The following is a 10,716-nucleotide window of genomic DNA, read 5'->3' as shown; positions in this document are numbered from 1 at the left end:
TATCCCTCTACCCAACAAGGTGGTGGTAACCACAATTATGTATCAACACATTATGGTACTAATAGCCAACACCATTTAACAATACAGCAGGAGGCTAGTATTTACCATCCCACTCATCAGGGTGCCACTGGTGGGCAGGCTAGAGATGAGGAGTTGTTACAATTGGAACAGGTTTTTCGGATGGGTCAACATCCAAGAGATGGGGGGGCACGAGCATACTAGCACCTCAACAGGGGAGATACCCACAGAGGCAGACTCGTGCCCCGTCCAAATATGTACCGTCCTAAACCTGTCCAGTCATATACTAACTATGGATGAGAGGAAAGTGTTGTCGTATGGCCTTGGTTTTGTACCCACAGTCAATTTTAATCTTTTTAAGACTATGCTTGACCTTAACAAATTTGTGCGCAATATCACTCTACGCAAACACTTTGGGAACACTAACCATGACCATTTACTGACAACACCTGGCAATGGTATCTATGATACCTGGCCCAAAGAATTGGGGTTCATGGAAACATGTGACCTGATTGCTCTGGGGGAGTTGGAAGTGGAGGGATCTACATCTATGGATAAGACCAATAGTGACAATATCAGCAGATACCGTAACCCCTCTACTTTCTACCCCATACAGAGGAGAGGAAACATCATTGAAACCTTCTACAAACGAGTAGAAAACGATTTAAGACAACTTTCATTAACAAGAATGACAGTTAATAACAACTTGACTAAGAATGAATGCCTTGCCCTAAAATCATTGGAACTAAACCCTAACCTGGTGATTAAGCAGGCAGACAAGGGGGGCTCAGTGGTCATACTGAACAGAATTGACTATATCAGAGAAGCTCTGAGACAGCTGCAAGACACAGACAGTTATGAACATCTCAGACACAATCCTACCAATAAATTCCAACAGGAGCTAATGCACCTTCTAGATGGAGCAGTAGAGGATGGACTAATAGATTTAGAAACATCTAAATACCTTTATGTAGAACATCCAGTCATCCCACTGTTTCACCATCTACCGAAGGTGCATAAGAGCACAGAGAATGTACAAGGTAGGCCGATAGTCAATGGTATAGGCTCAATGCTGGAGCACCTTTCTGAGTGGCTGGATGGGGTACTACAACCCTTGGTAAAATCCCTCCCTAGTTATACTAGGGACTCCAAGCAGGTATTGAACAAAGTGGAAAACATGAGATGGTCACCGGATTGTGGATGGCTCACTGTGGATGTGGTCTCATTGTACTCCTCCATACCCCATGTTTGGGGCCTAAAAGCAGTAGCTTATTTTCTAGAGAATGGGACTACACACAGTGAGCCTTTCAGAAATTTTGTACTGGAGGTGACACAATTCTTGTTGTCACATAACTATTTTCAGTTTGAGGGGGAGTTCTATCTGCAGAGGTGCGGGACCACCATGGGAGCCAAGTTTGCGCCAACCTATGCTAACTTGTTCATGGGTTGGTGGGAGCGGTCCAGCATCTATGCAGATAGTAACCCCTTCAGGCCTGCTATTCTACTATACCTACGCTATATAGACGACCTGCTGTTTGTCTGGCAGGGAGAAAAAGAACAGGCTGAATGTTTTGTGGACTATTTGGGAACCAATGAAGTGAATCTGCGGTTCACACTTGAGTTTAATAAAAACATAGTGCATTATCTTGATCTGGAACTGAAGGGATGGCCAACAGGCAGAGTTACCTCTGAAGTTTACAGAAAACCAATATCGGGTAACAGTCTCCTACATGCTAGGAGCTGTCACCCGAAGCAAATGCCTTATTCAGTGGCAAAGGGACAGTTTGTGCGATTGAAACGCAATTGCACTCTGCCCCTTAGCTATAAAAGACATGCAGACGAATTAGAACGACGCCTATTACAGAGAGGATATAATAAAAAGACCATTAAAAAAGCCCGGTATGAGGTAAACTCTCTGTCTAGGGAGCAGCTCCTAAATGACAAACCACCTATCAGGACAAAACAAGAGAACAGATTGACTTTTGTCACAGACTACTCAGCACAATATGGAGAAGTCTGTGACATAGTCAGGAATCATTTTCGTCTGTTGGTGGCAGATGATGCCCTTGCAGAGACTGCTAGGAATGGCTGTAGATTCTCCTATAGGAGGAATAAAACTATTGGGAATTCAGTATCGCGATCCATGCTTAGAAAACCAGACTCTGCAGCGGTACCATCGTCATCCTGGCTGAGACATAGGGGCACCTACAGGTGTGGTTACTCACAATGAAAGGCCTGTGAACATGTTCAGGTGGGGAGCAGCTTCTCTTCGGTGGTGACTGGAGAAAGTTTTGAGATTACCTCCTGTTTGAACTGCAGATCTTCAAATTGCATATACCTCTTGTGGTGCTCAGCCTGTGAACTGCAGTACATAGGTTTGACCACCAGAGATGTCAGATCAAGAATCAGAGAACATCTGTCGACCATACGGGTAGGGAAAAGCAGTACACCTTTGGTGTCCCATTTTGTCCAGCGACACGATAAAGACTGCCGCTCGTTGAAATGGATGATTGTGGAGAAAGTTCAACCACAGAAAAGAGGGGGTGACCTTTTTAAGACCTTGTCCAGACAGGAAATGTATTGGATTTTTAGGCTCCAAACAAAAAGACCGTTGGGCCTAAATTCCGAATATGACTTCATTAATCATTGGAAATAGACCCTGGTCTATTCTGGCATATGTATAAATTATACCTGAATATTTACAAAAGGCTCTGTGAAACCAGAGTAACTGAAATAGGGACGATTATTAGGTTTTTAGGTTTTTAGAATATGTGTTACAACATACTTATAACATGCATGTAACGGATGTAAGTTAACCTTGCATCCTTTATGTTAAGTAATATGTGGTTATTTGATTTTACCACACTGTGTGTCTCATATTCAAAAATGTGATTTATTATTTAGAGTGAATTATTTAAATAAATTATTTAGAGTTTATGATTTGTATGGTCAAGTTTAGAAAAAATCGTTCCTTGATTATAGGTTACAGATATTATCCACTTTAATAAGTAGAGTCTATAAATATAAGTATAATTATTCTTGGATGTAATCACGTTTAGGAGTTAGTCTATTCATGAATTCGCTACAAGGAAGGTATATAAATATACGTGAATAGATTAATAGAATATACATACCAAACATTCACCAAATGTTTGCATTACATTTTATATGTGTATGCGACTTCTGATTAAGGTAGCAGGTTAAATTGTATACATATCTATACATATGTTGTATATGAGTTAATGTGTTTCATTAATAATGCTCCATTCCCCGTGTGCCTTTAAATTTCAATTAGTAACCCACCAATGATATGGGAGCACTGGGTAGATAAGGCATATTGTTTTTAGACGTTTTTAGGGACTATGATTACGGCGTTTTGTGCCGAAACATGTCAGTCTGTTTAACTTTAGGGGTATCTCATCCCCTCTCTCATCATGTTTTTACCTTATTTCAATAAAGTTTAATATTTTTAATATTGGAGGTGCCTGGCAATCTTTTTTCTCTTTTTTCAGGTTCCCGTTTTTGCCACTGCCGGGCACCTAGCTGCACTAGCCTGTTGAAAACACGGACCAAAGTCACTGCCGACACAAGATACACCGTTGCATTGGACTGAAACAAAGGTTCCCAAATACCCGGTATAGCTCACTTTTATTGCCTATGTACAAAACAACTGCATCGGATTGCGGGGATTGTTGTGAGATTTTCTTTTGGTTCCATCGACACAGCTGAACTACACCTGAGGCTTGACTTCCCGTAAGGACCAATCAGCGAGGAGATTGGTGACACACCCAGACTCGAGGCATAGCCCGGTGGTTGGAGACGGCGTTTGCTCCGCTAATGGTGGACGGGCGAGGGCCCGGTAAAGCGCGCTAAAGACTCCCGGACTGCCAGAGAAGGTTTCTATTCCGCGATTAGTGGACGGGTCGGTACCCGGAGAAGTACGGCAGCCGGTGAGTGAATCTAACCTGGGTATTGGTGAATAAGCAATGTATGTACCTGCCTCTGAGATGTTGTGCTGTGATCTGCTTTAAGCATACCGGGTAATAGGAACACATATACATATGAACATATAGGCTCCATTAGTGGATCATATCTACATGGACTTTTGAACTGTCACAATCTGAGTATTTAAAGGCATTGTATTGGTCTGCTTCTTTTCCGTGCAGGATTGCGAGGTATTGCAAAGTTACTGAATTAATAATTGAAAACACAGATCTTTGGTTGTAATGAACATTTGCCCTTGCAAGTTATAATACTATTGGCTAATATGGACATTTGTTAAGTGACAATATAGGTTGAGTCTCCCCCCCCTTTTTTGTTCATTGCAGCTACATAAAAAAACAAATAAGAAAGGGATGGATTTATAAAAGTTAAAAATGCAAAACAGGACAGGAGGTCGAATGCCTTCTTCTCTAGCCATCATGGGAGGTCAGGGTCAAATGCTTTCTTCTCTAGCCATCATGGGAGGTCAGGGTCAAATGCTTTCTTCTCTAGCCATCATGGGAGGTCAGGGTCAAATGCTTTCTTCTCTAGCCATCATGGGAGGTCAGGGTCAAATGCTTTCTTCTCTAGCCATCATGGGAGGTCAGGGTCAAATGCTTTCTTCTCTAGCCATCATGGGAGGTCAGGGTCAAATGCTTTCTTCTCTAGCCATCATGGGAGGTCAGGGTCAAATGCTTTCTTCTCTAGCCATCATGGGAGGTCAGGGTCAAATGCCTTCTTCTCTAGCCATCATGGGAGGTCAGGGTCAAATGCTTTCTTCTCTAGCCATCATGGGAGGTCAGGGTCAAATGCTTTCTTCTCTAGCCATCATGGGAGGTCAGGGTCAAATGCCTTCTTCTCTAGCCATCATTGGAGGTCAGGGTCAAATGCTTTCTTCTCTAGCCATCATGGGAGGTCAGGGTCAAATGCTTTCTTATCTAGCCATCATGGGAGGTCAGGGTCAAATGCTTTCTTCTCTAGCCAACATGGGAGGTCAGGGTCAAATGCCTTCTTCTCTAGCCATCATGGGAGGTCAGGGTCAAATGCTTTCTTCTCTAGCCATTATTGGAGGTCAGGATCAAATGCTTTCTTCTCTAGCCATCATGGGAGGTCATGGTCAAATGCTTTCTTCTCTAGCCATCATGGGAGGTCAGGGTCAAATGCTTTCTTCTCTAGCCATCATGGGAGGTCAGGGTCAAATGTTTTCTTCTCTAGCCATCATGGGAGGTCAGGGTCAAATGTTTTCTTCTCTAGCCATCATGGGAGGTCAGGGTCAAATGCTTTCTTCCCTAGCCATCATGGGAGGTCAGGGTCAAATGCCTTCTTCTCTAGCCATCATGGGAGGTCAGGGTCAAATGCTTTCTTCTCTAGCCATCATGGGAGGTCAGGGTCAAATGCCTTCTTCTCTAGCCATCATGGGAGGTCAGGGTCAAATGCCTTCTTCTCTAGCCATCATTGGAGGTCAGGGTCAAATGCCTTCTTCTCTAGCCATCATGGGAGGTCAGGGTCAAATGCCTTCTTCTCTAGCCATCATGGGAGGTCAGGGTCAAATGCTTTCTTCTCTAGCCATCATGGGAGGTCAGGGTCAAATGCCTTCTTCTCTAGCCATCATGAGAGGTCAGGGTCAAATGCTTTCTTCTCTAGCCATCATGGGAGGTCAGGGTCAAATGCCTTCTTCTCTAACCATCATTGGAGGTCAGGGTCAAATGCCTTCTTCTCTAGCCATCATGGGAGGTCAGGGTCAAATGCTTTCTTCTCTAGTCATCATGGGAGGTCAGGGTCAAATGCTTTCTTCTCTAGCCATCATGGGAGGTCAGGGTCAAATGCCTTCTTCTCTAGCCATCATGGGAGGTCAGGGTCAAATGCTTTCTTCTCTAGCCATCATGGGAGGTCAGGGTCAAATGCTTTCTTCTCTAGCCATCATGGGAGGTCAGGGTCAAATGCTTTCTTCTCTAGCCATCATGGGAGGTCAGGGTCAAATGCTTTCTTCTCTAGCCATCATGGGAGGTCAGGGTCAAATGCTTTCTTCTCTAGCCATCATGGGAGGTCAGGGTCAAATGCTTTCTTCTCTAGCCATCATGGGAGGTCAGGGTCAAATGCTTTCTTCTCTAGCCATCATGGGAGGTCAGGGTCAAATGCTTTCTTCTCTAGCCATCATGGGAGGTCAGGGTCAAATGCCTTCTTCTCTAGCCATCATGGGAGGTCAGGGTCAAATGCTTTCTTCTCTAGCCATCATGGGAGGTCACGGTCAAATGCTTTCTTCTCTAGCCATCATGGGAGGTCAGGGTCAAATGCTTTCTTCTCTAGCCATCATGGGAGGTCAGGGTCAAATGCCTTCTCTAGCCATCATGGGAGGTCAGGGTCAAATGCCTTCTCTAGCCATCATGGGAGGTCAGGGTCAAATGCTTTCTTCTCTAGCCATCATGGGAGGTCAGGGTCAAATACTTTCTTCTCTAGCCATCATGGGAGGTCAGGGTCAAATGCTTTCTTCTCTAGCCATCATGGGAGGTCAGGGTCAAATGCTTTCTTCTCTAGCCATCATGGGAGGTCAGGGTCAAATGCTTTCTTCTCTAGCCATCATGGGAGGTCAGGGTCAAATGCTTTCTTCTCTAGCCATCATGGGAGGTCAGGGTCAAATGCTTTCTTCTCTAGCCATCATGGGACGTGAGCAAAATTCTTATCTAAAATAACTAAGAGGGGAAATGATGGGAAGAAAAATATTAGCAGCATTAAAAAAGGGGATACAAGATTCACAACGTCAAGTGAGATTAGACGGGTAATGTATGAATATTATCAAGAAGTATATACGGTGGGACCCTGTAACGAAAAAGCCAAAGACAATTTTTGGAATAAATTGCCTCTCCCACAAATAACATCAGAGGAACTTTCAGAATTAAATCAACCGATAACGGAAGAAAAAATATTAAAAGTTATAGATAAGGTCCAATTAAATAAAGCTCCAGGGCCGGATCAAATACCCGTGGAATTTTGTAGAATACTTAAAAACGAAAATTGGGATACGTTACGAGACTTATTTAATCAATATTTTATTAAGAACCATGCATAATCTAGTCTTTTTATTGCTTCTACGGTTATTCTAATACACAAAAAAGATAAAGACCCTGAAAACCCTAATGCATACAGATCAATATCATTGTTAAATAACGACTACAAACTCCTTACAGCTATAGTTGCAGAAAGATTGAAAAAATACATCAACAATTTGATTCACAGCGACCAAACGGGATTCATGCCAGGAAGAAATTCATCAAAGAATATACGGAAAGTTTTATTAGTTTTGAGTCATTACTGGAATAAAGATAAGAATTCGTCTAAATCCTGTGAGGTAGACTTGGCCCTTTTAACCTTAGATGCTGAAAAAGCGTTTGATGCAATTGTGTGGGAGCATTTATTTACCTCATTATCTCGGTTCGATCTAACAGGTCATTTTCTTAATTTTATTAAATTGATATATAAGGCTCCATGTTATACTTTTTGAGGCCTACTTATCAAGCCGTCAGCTATGCTGCATTCGCCGGCACCAATACGCTTGCCTAACATTGCCGACGCAGACCTGAATACACTCTCCTTATTTATCAAAAAAGCTGTCATAAAGCCACACACCAAGTACGGGGCGATGAGCAGCGGACTGTTGTCAACAAACAGTCATCGATCTCACTGCTATTTGGCTTTTTCCCAACTTTATTTATACCCTGTCACTAAACACTGCCACTATACTAAAATGTTTAACACCTATCCCGCCGCTCCCAGAGCCTACCGCAACTCTAATAAAGTTATCAACTCCTAACCTGCCACTCCCGGAGCCCACCACAACTAACTAAATATATTAACCCCTATCTCGCCACTCCCGAACCCCGCCACAACTAAATAAATATATTAACCCCTATCCCGCTGCTCCCCGAGCCCACCACAACTAAATAAATGTATTAACCCCTAAACCCCCGCTCCCGGAGCCCTCCACAACTAAATAAATTTATTAACCCCTGAACCCCTGGCCTCCCACATCATTACCACTTACTAAACCTATTAATCCCTAAACCGCCATCCCTCCACATCGCCATAAACTAAATTAACCTATTAACCCCTAAACCTAACAAATTACACTATTTTAATCTACTAATTAACCTAGCCTAACTATTATACTAAAATTACATAAAACTATATTAAACTATTAATTAACCTACCCTATTATACTAAAATTCCATAAAACTATATTAAACTATTAATTAACCTACCCTAACTATTATACTAAAAATACATTAAACTACCAATTAAATTAAATATATTACATTTCTAAAAACCTAACCCTACTGAAGTTATTTAAATCTACAATAAAAAATTACTAAGTTACAAAAAAAAATAACAACTAAGTTACACAAAATAAAAAACACTAACGCCTAGATTTAGAGTTTTGTCGGTAAAGACCCGCGTAGCTAATGCAGGTTTTTTTCCCAACGCACCCTTAAGACAACGCTGGTATTTAGAGTTGTCTGAGGGGCTGCGTTAGGCTCCAAAAAGGGTGCGTTGAGCATAATATACCGCCACTTCAACCCTCAATACCAGCGTTGCTTACGGTAGCGGTAAGCTGGCAAAACGTGCTCGTGCACGATTCCCCCATAGGAAACAATGGGGCAGTTTGGGATGAAAAAAAAAACTAACACCTGCAAAAAAGCAGCGTTAAGCTCCCAACGCAGCCCCATTGTTTCCTATGGGGAAACAGTTTCTAAGTCTGCACCTAACACCCTAACATGTACCCCGAGTCTAAACACCCCTAACCTTACACTTATTAACCCCTAATCTGCCGCCCCCGCTATCACTGACCCCTGCATTTTATTATTAACCCTTAATCTGCCGCCCCCGCTATCGCCGACACCTGCATTATATTATTAACCCCTAATCTGCCGCTCTGTACACCGCTGCAACCTACAATATCCCTATGAACCCCTATTCTGCTGCCCCTAACATCGCCGACACCTACATAATATTTATTAACCCCTAATCTGCCCCCCCCCAACGTCGCCGCTACCTAACTACACTTATTAAACCCTAATCTGCCGACCGGACCTCGCCGCCACTATAATAAATGTATTAACCCCTAAACCGCCACACTCCCATCTCACAAACACTAGAATAAATGTTATTAACCCCTAATCTGCCCTCCCTAACATCGACGCCACCTAACTTCATGTATTAACCCCTAATCTGCCGACCGGACCTCGCCGCTACTATAATAAATGTATTAACCCCTAAAGCTAAGTCTAACTCTAACACCCCCCTAAGTTAAATATAATTTTAATTTAACGAAATAAAATAAATCTTATTAAATAAATTAATCCTATTTAAAACTAAATACCTGTAAAATAAACCCTAATATAGCTACAATATAAATTATAATTATATTGTAGCTATTTTAGGATTAATATTTATTTTACAGGCAACTTTGTATTTATTTTAACTAGGTACAATAGCTATTAAATAGTTATTAACTATTTAATAGTTACCTAGTTAAAATAATTACAAAATTACCTGTAAAATAAATCCTAACCTAAGTTACAATTAAACCTAACACTACACTATCAATAAATTAATTAAATAAATTACCTACAATTACATACAATTAAATAAACTAAACTAAATTAAAAAACAAACAAACACTAAATAACAAAAAATAAAAAAAGATTACAAGAATATTAGGCTAATTACACCTACTCTAAGCCCCCTAATAAAATTAAATCAGATTTTTCATACCTTAATTCCGATTGGCTGATAGAATCCTATCAGCCAATCGGAATTCGAGGGATGCCATCTTGGATGACATCACTTAAATTCATTCGTCGGGTAGTCATCGGTCAAGAAGGATGTTCCGCACCGGAGGTCTTGAAGATGGAGCCGCTCCTCGTCGGATGGATGAAGATAGAAGATGCCGCTTGGATGAAGATATCTGCCGGTCCAGATGTCCTCTTCTGCCCGGATAGGATGAAGACTTCTGCCGGTCTGGATGTCCTCTTCTGCCCCATCGGATGAAGACTTCGGCCCGGCTGGGTGATGACGACTCAAGGTAGGGAGATCTTCAGGGGGTAGTGTTAGGTTTACTTAAGGGGGGTTTGGGTTAGAGTAGGGGTATGTGGGTGGTGGGTTTTAATGTTGGGGGGGTTGTATTTTTTTTACAGGCAAAAGAGCTGATTACTTTGGGGCATGCCCCGCAAAAAGCCCTTTTAAGGGCTGGTAAAAGTGCTGATTAATTTTTAATTTAGAATAGGGTATGGACCTTTATTATTTTGGGGGGGATTTTTTATTTTATTAGGGGGCTTAGAGTAGGTATAATAAGCCTAATATTCTTGTAATCTTTTTTTGTTGTAATTTAGTGGGGGTTTTTTTTTATAATTTAGTTTAGTTTATTTAATTGTATGTTATTGTAGGTAATTTATTTAATTAATTTATTGATAGTGTAGTGTTAGCTTTAATTGTAACTTAGGTTAGGATTTATTTTACAGGTAATTTTGTAATTATTTTAACTAGGTAGCTATTAAATAGTAAATAACTATTTAATAGCTATTGTACCTAGTTAAAATAAATACAAAGTTGCCTGTAAAATAAATATAAAGCCTAAAATAGCTACAATATAATTATTATTTATATTGTAGCTATATTAGGGTTTATTTTACAGGTAAGTATTTAGCTTTAAATAGGAAACTT

General features: G+C 41.2%; 1 protein-coding gene across 1 annotated transcript; it reads left to right on the top strand.

Annotated features, from left to right (window-relative positions):
- The first annotated feature begins 4,439 nt into the window (after positions 1-4,439).
- Positions 4,440-6,689, top strand: LOC128664940 (spidroin-1-like). Its single transcript, XM_053719731.1, has one exon. It carries the CDS (start codon positions 4,440-4,442, stop codon positions 6,687-6,689), a length of 2,250 nt encoding a protein of 749 aa, XP_053575706.1.
- The last annotated feature ends 4,027 nt before the right edge of the window (positions 6,690-10,716 follow it).

Source organism: Bombina bombina, chromosome 6 (assembly GCF_027579735.1).
Source record: "Bombina bombina isolate aBomBom1 chromosome 6, aBomBom1.pri, whole genome shotgun sequence".
NCBI classification, from domain to species: domain Eukaryota; kingdom Metazoa; phylum Chordata; class Amphibia; order Anura; family Bombinatoridae; genus Bombina; species Bombina bombina.
The sequence above is the reverse complement of the archived record's forward strand: the minus strand, read 5'-3'. Positions and strand labels throughout refer to the sequence as shown.